Genomic DNA, 17,805 nt, shown 5'->3' on the forward strand with positions numbered 1-17,805 from the left:
ATTATTATTATTACTACTAATGATAATAATAACAATAACAACAAAAATAACAATAATAATAATAATGGATACTTATATAGCACTCTTACCAGACAACTTCTGAAGGTGTGCTTTGCAAAACACACGATATCATACATGAGACATGACATCAAAGTGATCATCGTTTATCTGTTCATTACCAAACTTTCAGAAACAACGACTCACGCAGGACAGGCGGTGGGCAGAGAGGAGCCAGAAGGACAGTAGTGACCCTCAGTGCAGTCCACGCACTGCTCCCAGCGGATGTTGCCTGAGTTGTTGCTGTACGACCCTGCATGGCATGGGTTGTCTGTTGCCGTCTTAGTTCCTGGCCACAGATTTTTTTTAAAGTTAAAGGTTAAAGATCCCACATCCTTCCTCCATCGTCATCATCATCGTCATCCTCCTCCTCCTTCATCGTCATCAATATAAAACAAAATAGTCTCAAAGTCTGTGGCCTTTCATGCCCTGCTCTAATGGTGACCTCAGTTTCGATACCCCTCCACTTCCGTGCTTGGGGTGAGTCCTGTCAATGTCGTCAGTGTCGGCAGGTTCATGGGGGGCTGTTGTTTGAGGGACGTGGTGGCGGTCTCCACTCTGGGAGGGATGGTCACTCAGTCTGGCTCTGCGACTAAGCCATTATTGTCGTTAGTAGGGGGCTTAGTAGGTGGTGTCCTAAGTACATTAAAACAGAACAGGCACCACTGAACACCATTGAAGTGACTCAGCAGCAGTGCAGGGTCTCCTCTGGTGTGTGGCCTCCTGGCAACCTAACATCGATGGTTCTCTATGGACTGCCAATGTTGGAACTGCGACGGACGAACCCGGGTGTGGCCGTGTATGGGGGAATCTAAATAAGTGGCGTGGGAGTAATGCCACTGAAACGGTGCAGATGATGGGACAGCAAAAAAAAAAAAAAAAAATTCCATAGCCTTTTACAACAATCAGGGCAGCGAATTCACATCCACTGTGTCTGGGGCTCGGCGTGGGAAGGGCAGCGAATTCACATCCACTGTGTCTGGGGCTCGGCGTGGGAAGGGCAGCGAATTCACATCCACTGTGTCTGGGGCTCGGCGTGGGAAGGGCAACGAATTCACATCCACTGTGTCTGGGGCTCGGCGTGGGAAGGGCAACGAATTCACATCCACTGTGTCTGGGGCTCGGCGTGGGAAGGGCAAAGAATTCACATCCACTGTGTCTGGGGCTCGGCGTGGAAAGGGCAAAGAATTCACATCCACTGTGTCTGGGGCTCGGCGTGGGAAGGGGAGCGAATTCACATCCACTGTGTCTGGGCTCCACTGTGTCTGGGGCTCGGCATGGGAAGGGCAGCAAATTCACATCCACTGTGTCTGGGGCTTGACATAGGAAGGCAGGGGGACCCAGTCCTCTCCTTCCGCCATTTTAACTCACTCAGTACGGCCAGTCCTCTCTTCTCCTCTACACAGACACCTCGGATGTCCAGTGGGTGTCTGAATGACCCAACCTTTAGCTTCCGTCGTCAGAATTGTGGTATTCTTTGTCAACATTCACCTCTTCACTATAAGAGCCTTCCGCTTGCAATATTTTGATGATGGTAACTGGGGTGAAACGCTGTTAACGTCGTCTCTTTCGCCGTTCGTATGGAGAGAGTTAACATATTCCAGCCTAAGTCAGGTACCCATATACACCTGGGTAAAGTGAGGAAATTCAGAGTAAAGTGCCTTTCTCAAGGACTAAACACTGTGCTCACATGGGCCCTCGAACCATGATCACTGGTGAACACTTGGTGAGAAGTCCAGCACCTAAACAACTCTGCCACAGGGCCTTGAAGTCATGAATAAACAGAACCAACAACAACAACAACAAAACCACCAAAATACAACGTACACCATGCTTATGTCCATACTGCTTCCATGACGCTTTTCTCATTTTCTGTCCGTTTGTTGATGGATAAGCGAGAGTGCGGATGCCGGAACTGTGGAATAGGTACTATACACCAGCGTTTAACTACCAGGCCCAAAGACACATCTGTGAAGCAGATGACCTTGGACTGTGTGGTCCCAGGCTTCTCATTTGAGCACACAGCACACTCAACTCTGGGCAGGTCCCCCAAAAATTCCACCTGGATATGGGGCTTGAACTCCAGTCATCCATGTCATCAGTCCATGGCATTAACCACATCACCATAGCAACTGCTGTTGATGTTGTTGCTGTTGTTTCCCTCCCTACCTTTAATTATCATTTGTCGTTTTTGTAGCACTGGAGACACTTATTGTTGCAAGAAACGGCAAAAAGTAACACAACCCCAATGCCTTCCTGCTTCTTTATCACTCTCCACACCCAGCCTGTCCACTAGCAAAATGCATTAATAAGATGGAATAAAACAATACAAAAAAGTGAAAAAAATTCAGAAAAATAAAAATAAGATAAAACATAACAAGATGAAACAAGATAAAAAGAAACAGAAAAAATGAAATTATGACGCCAGAGAAAATAAAAATATGATAAACTAGTATCAAATAAAATGCAACAAATAAAGAAATAAAATAATTGATTTAAATCAATTTAAATCAAAGCAAAGCAAAGCAAAACAAACTTAAATAAAATAAACCGATAAAACCTCATTTCAAGTAATTAAAAATCATATCATATCACTTAAAATTATAATTTTAAAAGCAAACAGATAAAAAATTTTGTTTTAATTTTAAAGCCCAACCTGCAGGACACCAATGGCCAGTGTCACATAACCCAGTTGGAGTGGACGAACCCTGGGAACAGTAGTAGCCCTTGGTGCAGGTGTAACAGTCCGAAGGTTCATCCAGGTTGGTCAGGTTCCCAAAGGTACCTGCTGGACACGGGTACTCAGTAGCGTACTTGGTACCCGCAGGGCAGTAATATCCCTGTACAAAGAAAGTCAAAGTATGGTCATCACTTCTAAAGAATCACGACATTTGACAAAGCATGAGAAGAAAGGCTGCTCCTAGAACTCAGAGCAATCAGAGTTAAACCATGAGAGCAACTGAGACAGTGTGTTTCTCTGACAAGAAAGGGTTGATAATAGCTGGTTCACTTATCCTGCTCCTGAATCACACTTCATTGTTTGTTTGTTTTTCTTAGTATTTAAAATGTTATCTCCCATTTTTGGCTTATTGTCCATGGCAACCAGGATATACGTACATTAAATCAAGTCATGACATCCATCTTGACAGATAAATGTGACAAAAACAAAACAAAACACACACACGCTTTGAGCAAAATCATTTACTTAGGTGCTATATAAATAAACTTATTATCATTATCATAACTTTTATCATTATTACTATCATTATTATCATTATCATTAGTAGTAGTAGTAGTGGTAGCAGTAGCAGTATTAATTCTTTCACCATCATTTTGTTGACTAGACAGTTTCTTGCATCTGTGGTGCTCACATAACAGCCGATCATATACCAACTTGTGATATGTTAAAGTCCCAAATCCCTGAACTGAAATCATCTTCAGTGTTGACGATCTTCAGCAGTCCATTGCTAATGTATGATTTTTTTCAACTCCTTGTTAAATAGTCCAGTTGGTTCGCTGTTATAGTTGTTAGTTTTTCATTAGAAATATGTTATATTGTTATGTTTTTTTTGTTTATTTTTTTAAACAAAACTTAAATAAATAATTTCCACACACACACACACACACTTTCACTTACTCATACGCATACACAGTAATTCCCCCCCCCCCCCACCCCCCATGTCATGTTGATAAGACCATTTTTCACATTGTAACAAAACTTGACAACTGCAGCAAGTTTCCTGACAACAGAACAATGACTAACCTTTGCTCCCTGACCCAGTTTGAAGTGAACAAGTCCATTGTGTTGTTCTGACATGAGCTGAAGCCTGTGACTGAGACCATCATTTCTAAAACATTTGGCGCTGGGGAGTTTTTCACACAGAAACTTAGGGCTGAAAGAGTTAATATCTTCTTCTTCTTCTTTGTTCATGGGCTGCAAATCCCACATTCACTCATATGTACACGAGTGGGTTTTTACATGTATGACTGTTTTTACCCCGCCATGTAGGCAGCCATACTCTGTTTTCAGGGGTGTGCATGCTGGGTATGTTCTTGTTTCCAAAACCCACCAAACGCTGACATATATTACAGGATCTTTAACGTGCGTATTTGATCTTCTGCTTGCATATACACACGAAGGGGGTTCAGACACTAGCATGTCTGCACATATGTTGACCTGGGAGATCGGAAAAATCTCCACCCTTTAGCCGCCAGGCACCGTTACCGAGATTCGAACCCAGGACCCTCAGAATGAAAGTCCAACGCTTTAACCACTCCGGTATTGCACCCGCCGAAAGAGTCAATATTACTCTATCCCTCTCACCAGAGCGCAGGCCACAGGAGGGTTATTCTGGCCCCCGGTGCCAGCAGGACAGGCGGTGGTGGCAGGGCACGTCTCACACTGCCCCGAATGTGTCAGGTTGTTCAGGTTGGTGTACGTCCCGGCAGGACAATCATTGTCGTCCGGCATTTCCGTCTTGCTGGGGCAGTAGTGACCTGGGCTGCATGCCGAGTCAGGCTCAGTGAGGGCCTCTGTGGTGCAAGCCTGGCCAGCGATACAGTCGTTGCAGTCGGTCAGCGCCCCCATGCCTGTGTCGGGGTTGTACGTTCCCTTGGGGCATGGTATAGGGGAATGTGTTCCGGAGGGACAGTAGTAGCTGTAAGGGGGGAAGAAATGATTAAAGTTTGTGGTTAAAGAACAGAATAATTCTTTTTATTTTTTAAATAACATTTCACAAAAAGAAAAATTGACATCTTTTTTGTGTGTGAAAGGATTACAGACATGTATTTATAGGGCTGATTTTTATTTTTGTATTAGAACGGTTGAAAATAACAATTTTTCTATTTTGTACATCTTGTTAATTGCTTGGTTTATTCATTCATTGATATTTGTTTAATTATGGGCTAATTGCTGATTTATTTTTCATTCTTTAAGGGAAAAAAAGCAACAATCTCAGACTTCATAAAACAGGTTTGTAATTTGTATCCTTGTTAACGAGGATTGTTCACATCACTCAGTGCCTTCCTTTCTTCGTTCATTCATGTGTTAGTTTATTGACCCCTTACCTCATTTGATTATTCTTAAAAGCTGAGCATTCCAAATTCAATATAAAATAATTTCTTACAATTCTGTTACCCGTTCTTCATCCAGAAAAAAGGCAATTTCTTTACAAAGAATGAAGTGGGAGATTACGTCATGTTAAAAATAAAACCTGAGACACCAGCTCATTAGACAGGTGATATTTTTTAAAATCTTGTATTAAAAATTTAACTCTTGTTTAATTAAACCAATGATTTGTGGCATGTTCAATTATACAACTAAAAATGTTTTGGTCTCTGTATGTTGAATCACAGCAATGTTGTGAAATGTGAAGACTGAAGCAAAATAGAAGACTGCATACAAGCGTTTAGAAAATAATAATAAATAAAATTCTATATACATAAAAAGTGGGAACATAATGAAATGCGAGGATGACAGATACCCAGCTAGACAATCCTTGCAGAACTGGATGCCAATGGACCCCTCTTCCTCCGTGTACTTCCCAGCGTTGCAAGCTGTGGATGACCCTGACCCAGTGGGACAGTAGTGACCTCTGAGACAGACGTTGTTGTCATGATATGGGTCATCAGTCCCCTCAGGACAGAAACGACCCGCTGGGCAAGTCTCACAGTCTGTCTGAGCCACCTTGCTGAGTTTGTTGTTGTAGGTACCTGCTGAGCATTTATGCTCGTCAATCGCGCCTGTTCCCGCAGGACAGTAAGTCCCCCTTTGACAAGGGTACAGCTTCGGGTAACCTCGCGTTCCTTGCAGACAGTAGAATCCTTGAGGGCACTGTGTGCAGTCTGAGCTGGCAGTGAGGCCGGGCGTTGCACCATACGTCCCGACCGGACATGGATCTGCCGTAACAGCCCCTGCCGTGCAGAAGTAACCCAGACTGCAAATGGCTGTTTGTGCGTCGGGCTGAGTGCTGCCTTCTGGGCATAAATACCCGGCATTGCAGTTGGGGCATGTGACTGACCCTGCTGTGCTGTAGGTGCCCGCCCCACATCTGACCGGACTGGAGGACGCTGAAGAACACTCAAAGCCGGCAGGACACTCAGTACAGGCGCTCTGGCCTCCCAGACTGTAGTAGCCACTGGCGCAGGCAGTTCCAGCTGCGTTTGTAGAAGGGCACTCTTTACCGGCTGGGCACTCCGTGCAGGTGGTCTCTCCCGCCTCAGCGTAGTATCCTGCCGAGCACTGGAACTTGGCGTCAGAGTAAATGCTGGGGCAGGAGTAGCCCTGAGGGCACTGCACACACGCTGCCCGTCCTCCTTCGCTGTAGAAGCCAGTGCTGCACTGTGTCATGGTGTCTGAGGTGGTGCTTGAGCATTCGTACCTGTGCAGGACCACAATTATACAAAATTAGTGTTGCTTCTGTCATCACACGTCAGGCATTCATACCTGTGCAGGAAGACAATATGATAAAATTAGCGTTGCTAATCGATGTGCTGCACTGCATCATGCTGCTTCAGGAAGTGTGCATGCATTCATTCCTGTGCAGAAATATTATATAAAATCATTCATTCACTTCTAAATTACCATAATACCCTTTAATTTACAGCAGAAAATTTCAGTAGTGTAGTCTGCCTGCAATGGCATAACAAACAACCCTTTCAAGTAATCAGACAAGTGAGTAAATAAATACAAACATGAAAGAAAGGAATAAAGAAACAAGTAAACAAGCAGATGAGTATTTTCATGACACAAATCACAACACCCTAAAATATGAATCCTAAAAATAACCTTACAAAAACAGAAACATGAAACGATTCAGATCAAACAGGATGACCACTGAACCCTCTGTAAAAAATTTAAAAAAAAAAAAAAAAGAGGGTGGTGCAAAAGTTGGCTTAATGACCCTCGGGGTAACATGTGATCAACACTGGTTGAAATGTCAGTCGCAAATTTTTATACATTTCTGCCAACATCAACAAACTTTTTTTTTTATGATTGAACAATCAAATAAAGAAACACCCCCAAAAGCTGAATATGGCTGCCTACATGACGGGGGAAAAACAGCCATACACGTAAAAGCCAGTTCGTGTACATACGAGTGAACATAAAAGTTGCAGCCCACGAACGAAGAAAAATAAATAAAGAAAGAAATAATCTGATTTATCAATTAAACATATAAACCATGGAATGATAGAAAATATATCTGAACTGATAAATCAATTCTTCTTTCTTTTCTTTTTCTTTTTTTTTTTTTTTTTTTTTTTTTTTGCTTCAGTTGCATGCAGGTCAAGGAGCACAACTTTTCTTCATCTTTTTTTTTTTGGGGGGGGGGGGGGGGGGTGCTTTCACACGCCTTCTTCATTGGCAAAAAAACACAACAAAATTTGTTTCTCTTTTGTTGCCTTTTTTTTCTCCTCATTCTTTTTTCCCCTCTTTTTTCTTTCACATGTCTGAAATCACTTCTTCTTCTTCTTCTTCTTCTTCTTCTTCACATTCACTGTCACACAGTCAGTATACGTCTGGTGACATATCAACCTGTCTTCTCCAACTCCTGCTGGCTGTTGTGAACCTTGGTCCTCAAACACTCTGATGGGCACAACAGCCAAGTGGTTAAAACGTTGGACTTTCAATCTGAGGGTCCCGGGTTCAAATCCCAGTCACAGCACCTGGTGGGTAATGGGTGCAGATTTCTTCAAATCTCCAAGGTCAACAGATGGAGCGAGCGGGACAGGAACCAGTGGCCAAGCAGATACTGCGGAGGAAGTGGGGCTGGATCAGACACACCCTCATGAAGCCAGCGTCCAGCATCACACGCCAAGCCCTGACCTGGAACCCGCAGGGAAAGAGGAAGAGAGGCTGGCCTCGCAACAGCTGGAGGCGAGATACCGAGGCAGAGCTGAAGCAGCAAGGGACCAACTGGACTGGAATGGCCAGAACAGCCCAGAACAGAGTGCGATGGCGAGGGGTCGTCGATGGCCTATGCTCCACCAGGAGCGATGGGCATAATGAATGAAATGATGAGGTCAACAGATATGCTGACTTGCTAGTACCTGTACCCCTTTCATAAGTATCCGCACACAGAAGATCAAGTACACACATGAAAGATCCTGTAATCCATGTCAGTGTTCAGTGGGTTATGGAAACAAGAAAATACCCAGCATGCTCCCCCCACCCCACCCCATGAAACCAAAGTATAGCTGCCTACATGGTGGGGTAAAAACTGTCACACACGTAAAAGCCCACTCAAGTACACAGGTGAATATGGAAGTCGCAGCACATGAACAAAGAAGAAGAAGAAAGGGTCAGGATTCCAAGATTCAAAGAGATTTGCATATTTCTAGGGTGTGGAGGGTACAGTAACAACACACACACACTGAATCACAACTTCAGTCCAGCAGTGTCAAAACAAGCATAAAAACACACCAAAACTACATATAACAATACACACACACACTGAATCACAACTTCAGTCCAGCAGTGTCAAAACAAGCATAAAAACACACCAAAACTACATATAACAATACACACACACACTGAATCACAACTTCAGTCCAGCAGTGTCAAAACAAGCATAAAAACACACCAAAACTACATATAACAATACACACACACACTGAATCACAACTTCAGTCCAGCAGTGTCAAAACAAGCATAAAAACACACCAAAACTACATATAACAATACACACACACACTGAATCACAACTTCAGTCCAGCAGTGTCAAAACAAGCATAAAAACACACCAAAACTACATATAACAATACACACACACACTGAATCACAACTTCAGTCCAGCAGTGTCAAAACAAGCATAAAAACACACCAAAACTACATATAACAATACAAACACACACTGAATCACAACTTCAGTCCAGCAGTGTCAAAACAAGCATAAAAACACACCAAAACTACATATAACAATACACACACACACTGAATCACAACTTCAGTCCAGCAGTGTCAAAACAAGCATAAAAACACACCAAAACTACATATAACAATACACACACACACTGAATCACAACTTCAGTCCAGCAGTGTCAAAACAAGCATAAAAACACACCAAAACTACATATAACAATACACACACACACTGAATCACAACTTCAGTCCAGCAGTGTCAAAACAAGCATAAAAACACACCAAAACTACATATAACAATACACACACACACTGAATCACAACTTCAGTCCAGCAGTGTCAAAACAAGCATAAAAACACACCAAAACTTAATGGAAGTGCAAGTGGGCATATCGTCAATCGTTCTTCTTCATGAAGAAGGCAAATCAACTACCAAAACAAATCAATGGCATCACAGAAAAATCAATGATTACACAAGCTTACCCAGCAGGACACGACGTACAGGACTGCTGCCCACCGATGGAGTACGTTCCTGGCTGACACGTGTTCACGAGGTTGGACGTCGTCAAGGGACACGCAGAGCCGGCCGGACACTCCGTGCAGCTTGTTGCGTTCCCTACAGAGTAGTACCCGGCACTGCAGAGGCTGTTCTGGGAGCCGTCAGTCGAGGGGCACTCCATTCCGGCCGGACAGGCCGAACAAGCGGCACTGCCAGAAAACGCGTAGGTGCCAGAGGGGCAAGGGGTTTCCGTGCCAACAGTGGTGGACGGGCAGTAGTTTCCGGCACTGCACTGAGTGCAGGAGGACTGACTGCCCGCGGAATATGAACCTGGTTGAAAAAAAAAAAGGTTTTGTTTCGGTTTCAGTTTTAACTTGGCGTACAAAGCATGTAAACAGACCCAGTTATTCTACATACCTTACCTGTAACAATAATGATATCAATTACAATAATAATAATAACAATGATAATAATGATAATCATCATCATCATAATCATCATCATCATCATCAACATCATCATTTTCAACTTCTCCATGGGGTGAAGGGGTGTGTGTGTGTATTTGGGGAGCGTCCTGGCGTGTAGGTGGGTGAGTATGTGGGTGTGTGCATGGGTATGGGTGTTGTATGTGTGCATGAATGTGTCAATGCCTCCGTACATATACACGACAGCGAGAAAAAGTCTTAAAACACAAGCTTTTTTTTTTTTCACTGTAAAATAGCACACAAAAAAACAAACCATCAAAACACCAACCAAAAAATAACTCTCAACAAACTAACCGCCATAAGTAACCTCACGTCCAAACTTCCAATCCAAAACAGAACGTTCCACAGTAAACGCAGCACAGGCAGGAGGGGCAGGTGGAGAGGCAAAGAACCATGGCAATACCTGCAGTACATGCACGGGCATCAGACACGGTGGTGGTGGAGGGACAGGCCTCACCAGCAGGACACCCAGTACAGCTGCTCTGACTCCCTGTGGAGTACGTGCCAGGACTGCAGGCCGTGGGGGCGGCGGAGGTGCTGGAACACGCGTAGCCAGCCGGGCAGGTCGAACACGCTGTGCTGCTGCCAAGACTGTAGGTTCCCGCAGAACAAGGGCTGGGGCTGGAGCTGTTGTCAGCAGAAAAGAAAACCATCATGCACTGTATTCACATGCAGGGAGTGTTGGCCTCGTGGTAACGCGTCCGCCTAGGAAGCAAGAGAATCTGAGCGCACTGGTTTGAATCCCACAGTCACCAGTATTTTCTCCCCCTCCACTAGACCTTGAGTGGTGGTCTGAACGCTAGTCATTCAAATGAAACGATAAACTGATATCCTGTGTGCAGCATGCACTTAGCGCATGTAAAAGAACCAATGCCAATAAAATGGTTGTCATTGGTAAAATTATGTAGAAAAACCCACTTTGATAGCAAAGCAAATAAAATTGCAGGCAGAAAAAAAATACAAAAAAATGGGTGGCGCTCTCAGTGCAGCGACGCGCTCTCCCTGTGGAAAGCACCCTGAATTTCACACAGAGAAATATTTTGTGACAAAAGAGTAATACAATAGATGCATATGTACATATCACACAATTTCACAAAGCTTACTGAGATAAAAAAAAAAAAAAATTTAAGTTATTCTGATTTTCATTCTCTATTCTCTATGCATAGGATCGCAATGACAAACTCTCTTTTTTTTTTTTTTTTCCTTTTTTCCCCCAACAGCAGATGTGGTGTAGTGTAAATGGATCAGTCTGCACACTTTGACACCTCCTTGAAAATGAAAATGAAAATGAAAACGACTGATTAATGATATGGATACTGTTGTAGTTGGTATCAGTCTCCTTCAAATTACATTATTTTTCGGACATTCTAAAAAACAAAAAACAAAAAGGAAATTCATCCAAAACAGTTCCCACATTACATTCTTGGCGAATTCTGTCTTCTCTGTCTTCACCTTTTCTTCTACCTATTTCTTCTTCTTCTTCTTCTTCTTCTTCTTCTTCTGCGTTCACTCGTATGCACACGAGTGGGCTTTTACGTGTATGACCATTTTTACCCCGCCATGTAGGCAGCCATACTCCGTTTTCGGGGGTATGCATGCTGGGTATGTTCTTGTTTCCATAACCCACCGAACGCTGACATGGATTACAGGATCTTTAACGTGCGTATTTGATCTTCTGCTTGCATATACACACGAAGGGGGTTCAGGCACTAGCAGGTCTGCACATATGTTGACCTGGGAGATCGTAAAAATCTCCACCCTTTACCCACCAGGCGCCGTCACCGTGATTCGAACCTGGGACCCTCAGATTGACAGTCCAACGCTTTAACCACTCGGCTATTGCGCCCGTCTTCTACCTATTTCAATAAGACAGACAGACAGGTAGATGAGAAACAAACTTCAGATGACATCAACAGTTTTTGGACAGGACAGGAATACAGACCCTTGCAGGAGTCTGCACCAGTGGGTCACGGTACAGTATAATAACAATGATAATAACTTAATCTATAAAGCACCTTTCCATGTAAAACATGCTCAATTAAGCTGTACAATGTAAATACTAACGTTTTAAACATGCATTTAAATATGAAAGTGAAAAACAAAAACGAAAGAAAAACTTGCATGCATAGCCCTTTACAGACAACCTAGCATAAATTTATGCGCGCGAGCGCACACACACACACACACACACACACACACAACACACACGCTCACAATCATCACACATATCACATGAAAAAGCCCAAATAAAGTATGTGTGATTAAACTGCTGGTTTCTCCACATCCCTCACCTAGCACCAAAAAAGGAAGTACCCAACCTCTCTCACCTGGTGTCAGGGCACTCTGACCCCGCGGGGCACTGGGTACAGGACAGAGACTGGCCGGTGGAGTACGAGCCGCTCTGACAGGCGATGGGGGCGATGTTGTTGAAGGGGCACATGTGGCCCGGCGGACAGGCGGTGCAGTTGTCCCACCCCTGCAGACTGTAGTAGCCTGACCCGCACACGCTGAGTGTGTCCTGCGTCGAGTCGCAGTCGGTCCCCGCAGGGCAGGACAGGCAGTAGGCCTCCCCCTGTAACCATCGATGACATCAGTCTGTGACAACTGATGAGACCACTGATATAAAATCACCCTGTAACCATCAATGAGACCATTGATAAAATATCACTTTATAACCATCAATGAGATCATTCTGTAACTATTGATATAAAATCACCCTGTAACCATCAATGAGACCATTGATAAAATATCACTTTATAACCATCAATGAGACCATTGATAAAATATCACTTTTTAACCATCAATGAGATCATTCTGTAACTATTGATATAAAATCACACTGTAACCATCATTGAGACCATTGATTTAAAATCACCCTGTAACCAGCAATGAGATCATTCTGTAACTATCAATATCATTCTGTAACCATTGATTTAAAATCATTCTTTGACCATTGACATAAAATCACACTGTAATCATCGATGACATCATTCTGTGACCAATGATATATCAATCACCCTGTAACCATTCACAAAATCATCGTCTACTCTTTCAATGTAGCACGATGAAGCTGGACTTATTTCAAAGTTATAATCTCTGTAACAGACATTTGCCGTCCATTTTATAAATCTTCAAAATGAAAGGACATTTTTTTCTCCAATTTGAAGACACTGGTCTCCAAAAATTACACTGTGACTTAGGACAACGAAAGCATTGGCAGGGCCCGCCTGTGGGGATGCCAGGGGCTCTTTCAGTATAAATAGAATGCCCAACTTCAAGAAATTCTGTTCTCTTTGTTTCTGGCTTTTTTTTCCCAAAAACCTTAAAGTTACTCAAGGAAATGTCATGAGCAAATAATCTTTGTCTACTTTTTCAGTTATGAAGTGTTGTGTCCATGACATTGGTCCCTCCCCCCCTTTATTTTTGGTATTTTGTGTGTCGCAATTGTATGTATGTACCTCCTTTGCAAACAGGCCGGTGGCCTTGCAGTAAAATATTTCTGAGTTCTGAGTTCTGGCTTTTTTTTTCCCTTTTCTTTCTGTCGTTTCTTCGTTTTCTCATTTGATTCTTTGCTGGTCCTGTTCTGCCTGTTGGCAAATTTGGGTTTTGTATGCCTGTTATTACACATGATTTTGTGAATTGTTTATGTTTGGGTCCGTTGGGTTTTTGTTTTTTTTTACATTTCATCAAAAATCTGACAGAATGGTCAACACCGGAGGCATGTTCTAGATTTTATGTGCATGATTATGACTGTACTGGTGTTTGTGCCTGATTTTCTTTTCCATGTGTTTTTTTTTCTTTTTCTTTTTTGAGGGAGGCCTGGGGGGGTGTGGGGGGCATGTTTTTTTGTGTTATTTTACAGATTCTGCACAATCAGTACAGCTCTTCAGCCTTGATAGGGCCCTGTGTGGATGGCTGGGATTTAACTCTTTCCATACGAACGGCGAAAGAGACGACGTCAACAGCGTTTCACCCCAATTACCATCATCAAAATATTGCAAGCGGAAGGCTCTTATACTGAAGACGTGAATGTTGACAAAGAATACCACACTTCTGATGACGGAAGCTAAAGGTTGGGTCATTCAGACACCCACTGGACATCCGAGGGGTCTGTGTAGAGGAGAAGAGAGGACTGGCCGTACTGAGTGAGTTAATCAACAACAACACAGAAAGAAAAGAAAGAATGGAAGGCATCGGGGAACCAGTTCTTGTCATGAATTCCTCACCAGAGGACTGTAGGTACCAGCATCACAGTTGGTGGGGGCGGCTGCAGGGTCGAGACACGCCTGACCCGTGGGACAGTCAGTACAGCTGGCCTGGCCAACGGTGGAGTAGGTACCAGTGGCACACGCCACCGGGGACACGGCAGGGTTCGAACACGAGTAGCCAGCAGGGCAGTCAGTGCATCCAACGTTCTGTAAGTGCAAACTGAATGATAAGAGTCAGGTCTCTGTGGTCAGCTTTAAATGAAAGAAAGGTTTGAATGGTCATGCACACACACGCATGCACACATGGGCATATACACGTGCATGCAAATGCAAACTCACTCACACATACCAACACAAAACAAAACAAAATCACAGCATACACAATATGTCTATGTCTATGTCTGTCTGTCTGTCTGTCCTCCAGAGACAAGTCACACACCCTCAACCCATCCATCCATCCCAAAACCATTCTCTCCCTCCTCAGTCTCTCTTCCCCCTTCTCTACCCCTCAAGCTCTCCCACCCCTCCCCACTCCCACCCCTCCCAACAACAACACACACATACACACAAACACCAAACAGAAACAATACTCACTGCACCCTCACAGCTGTACTGTCCTCTCCCTCCTCAATCTCTCTTCCCCCTCCTCTACCCATCAAGCTTCCCCACCCCCTCACACTCCCACCCCTCCCCAACAACGCACACACACACACACACACACAAAACAAACAAAAAAACCCACACAAACACACACACAGCAGACACACAATACACACCACGCCCTCAGAGCTGTACTGTCCAGAAGGACAAGCGGACGGAGACTGCGAGGGGTCAGTGCACTTTGACCCCGCAGGGCACAAAGAACACGCTGATGCCCCTGCACTGCTGTAGGTTCCTGAGTACAAAAAAAACAACAAAAAATATATTTATATTGAGGTGATTCACACAATAACCTGCATTCTAGGCGGACATATCCACATCACAATCATATTCGTACGCATCCGTTTAGCTTGTTTACACCAGCTAGAAAATTGCCAGCCGCTCAAAGAGCCTGTACCAACAATCTCTTTAGACTCTTTGAATGACATGTACAGAGATGATTTACACTATGATCTCTATTCCGTGCAGATGAAACTGCATTAGATTCCAGTAAGCACACATATGCTTTTGTCTGTGTACACCAGCTTGAAGATGCCAGCCACACAGACAGCCCGTAGAGATCATAGGTTCTGGGCTCTTTGAGCTGTTGACCACAGGAAAGTAAGTTCCATGCATTTTAGTACTGCCCCATTGGAATGCCATCCGCATCAGGCTACATCGCAAGATATGGAACAGAAAGAAAGAACACACACACACATATGCATAAGCGCACACACACACACACACACACATGCACGCACACAGACACACACAGACACACAGACACACACACACACACACACACACACGCACCAATTCGTTCATCACACTTCACTCCCAACCACCCCCCCCATCCCCTTCACCACGACACACAGCACCAGACCCACAACAGTGAACATGACTCACCAGAAGCACAAGCAGAACACGTGTTCTCCCCAGCAGCGCTGTACTTGCCAGCAGCACAGTTTGTGGGGGACGTGTAGCTGGTTCCATCGAAACAGGACTGACCAGCGGGACATGAAATGCATGATGCAGATCCTGTCGTGCTACTGTATGTGCCATCCGGGCAACGCTGCAAAAAAAAAAAAAAAAAAAAAAAAAAAAATGATGCAAATGATAATGATAATGTAATAATGAAAGAAGAAATAGGGCTTGTAGCAGTGATAATAATGATGATGATAATAATATTGTTATGAATGATAACGATAATAGAAAATTATTATTATCACTATCATCATTATTATCATATCATTATATCATTATCATTATAATAATTTTCTTTTCTTTTCTTTTCATTATTTTTCTCTTTTTCTTAATGATTATTATCATTAGTCTTATCATCATTACAACTTTTGATGCACTGTCTCGTCATCGTTTTTCTAATGTTTCTCAATTAGCTGAGTTGGATGGTTTGATGGATAGTGTAACATACCGTAATTTCTTTTTTGTTTCTTTGACTTGGAGTTATGGTATTGGAAAGCACTTAGAGCAAAATTCATTCAATCAGGTACAATATAAATAAACTGGGAGGTGCAGTGGTGGCAGAGTCGGTCTTCTTCTCCTCCTTCTTCTTCTGCGTTCACTCGTATGCACACGAGTGGGCCTTTACGTGTATGACCATTTTTACCCCGCCATGTAGGCAGCCATACTCCGTTTTCGGGGGTGTGCATGCTGGGTATGTTCTTGTTTCCATAACCCACCGAACGCTGACATGGATTACAGGATCTATAACGTGCGTATTTGATCTTCTGCTTGCATATACACACGAAGGGGGTTCAGGCACTAGCAGGTCTGCACATATGTTGACCTGGGAGATGGTAAAAATCTCCACTCTTTACCCACCAGGCGCCGTCACCGTGATTCGAACCCGGGACCCTCAGATTGACAGTCCAACGCTTTAACCACTCGGCTATTGCGCCCGTCGGCAGAGTCAGTCAAGGCACTGAGCTTTGGTCCAGTGTTCACCAGCAATCAGAAGTCGAGGCCGCGTTTCAGTACAGTGCTGTGTTCTTGGTAAAGGCACTTCACTTTGATTTTCCACACTCCACCCAGGTTGTGAACGGGCACCTGACTTAGGCTGGGGAAGGTAAAACCGGCGGAAGGAGAGTACTGGACTCCGACTTTTAATGACAAGCCCTGGACACAGTGGATGTGAATTCGCTGCTCCTGTAGCTGCAGAAGGCTATGGGACTGTTAACCTTTAACTCTTTCACCATTAAAGGCGATTTTTGTTGACTAGACAGTGCACCACCATAGGCGACTTCTGTCGACATCGAGGGGACATGTTGATAAGACCATTTTTCACTCTGTAACAAAGCTTGACAGCTGCAGCAAGTTTCCTGCCAACAGAACAATGAGTAACCTTTGTTCCCTGACCCAGTTTGAAGTGAACAAATCCACTGCGTTGCTTCGACAAGAACCTAAGCCTGTGATTGAGAGTATCATTTCTAAACTATTTGGCGCTGGGAAGCATATTTCACACAGAAACTTGGCAGTGAAAGAGTTAAAATAAACTGATTATCATCTATTATCAAACCCACCTGACACGTCTCTTCGCCGACAGCGCTGTAATACCCCGCGTCACAGTCCACCGGTGTGCCGGCACGGTCGATGCATGACTGACCGGCGGGGCATGACACACAGCTGGTCTGACCAGTGGACATCTGGTACGTGCCTGAGGCGCAGGTCACGGGGGCCGACAGGGGTGACGGGCAGTAAAACCCTGCCGGACACGGGACACACGCTGTGCCGTTGGAGTACTCTCCATTCTGCAAACAAAGAAAATAAAAATAATAATGATAATAAAATGACAATGATAATGATAACAGTACATTTATGATTTATGAAGTACTTTCAAATTTCTCATGGAGCTTTATAATAACTCGTCAGTCAGACACAAAGCACACAAGAACACACACACACACACACACACACACACACACACACATACATACACGCATGCACACACACATGCACACACACACATGTACCCATGCATTCACACACAGACACATCTGAAACTTTTTGTTATTATAAGCACGCTTTTAACTGTTATAG

The 17,805-nt window shown here is 43.8% G+C and overlaps 1 protein-coding gene across 1 annotated transcript in view; it reads right to left on the reverse strand.

Moving 5' to 3' along the window:
* The window catches only part of LOC143282179 (uncharacterized), a 214,240-nt gene that overhangs the window by 159,775 nt on the left and 36,660 nt on the right, over positions 1 to 17,805 (reverse strand). Inside the window, 11 exon segments of the mRNA XM_076587751.1 lie at positions 205 to 346; positions 2,714 to 2,897; positions 4,382 to 4,715; positions 5,541 to 6,437; positions 9,401 to 9,746; positions 10,305 to 10,528; positions 12,229 to 12,473; positions 14,128 to 14,316; positions 14,886 to 15,004; positions 15,655 to 15,820; positions 17,289 to 17,516. Of these exon segments, the coding sequence (XP_076443866.1) occupies positions 205 to 346; positions 2,714 to 2,897; positions 4,382 to 4,715; positions 5,541 to 6,437; positions 9,401 to 9,746; positions 10,305 to 10,528; positions 12,229 to 12,473; positions 14,128 to 14,316; positions 14,886 to 15,004; positions 15,655 to 15,820; positions 17,289 to 17,516 (3,074 nt within the window).

This window comes from Babylonia areolata, chromosome 5 (assembly GCF_041734735.1).
Source record: "Babylonia areolata isolate BAREFJ2019XMU chromosome 5, ASM4173473v1, whole genome shotgun sequence".
In the NCBI taxonomy this organism is placed as follows: domain Eukaryota; kingdom Metazoa; phylum Mollusca; class Gastropoda; order Neogastropoda; family Buccinidae; genus Babylonia; species Babylonia areolata.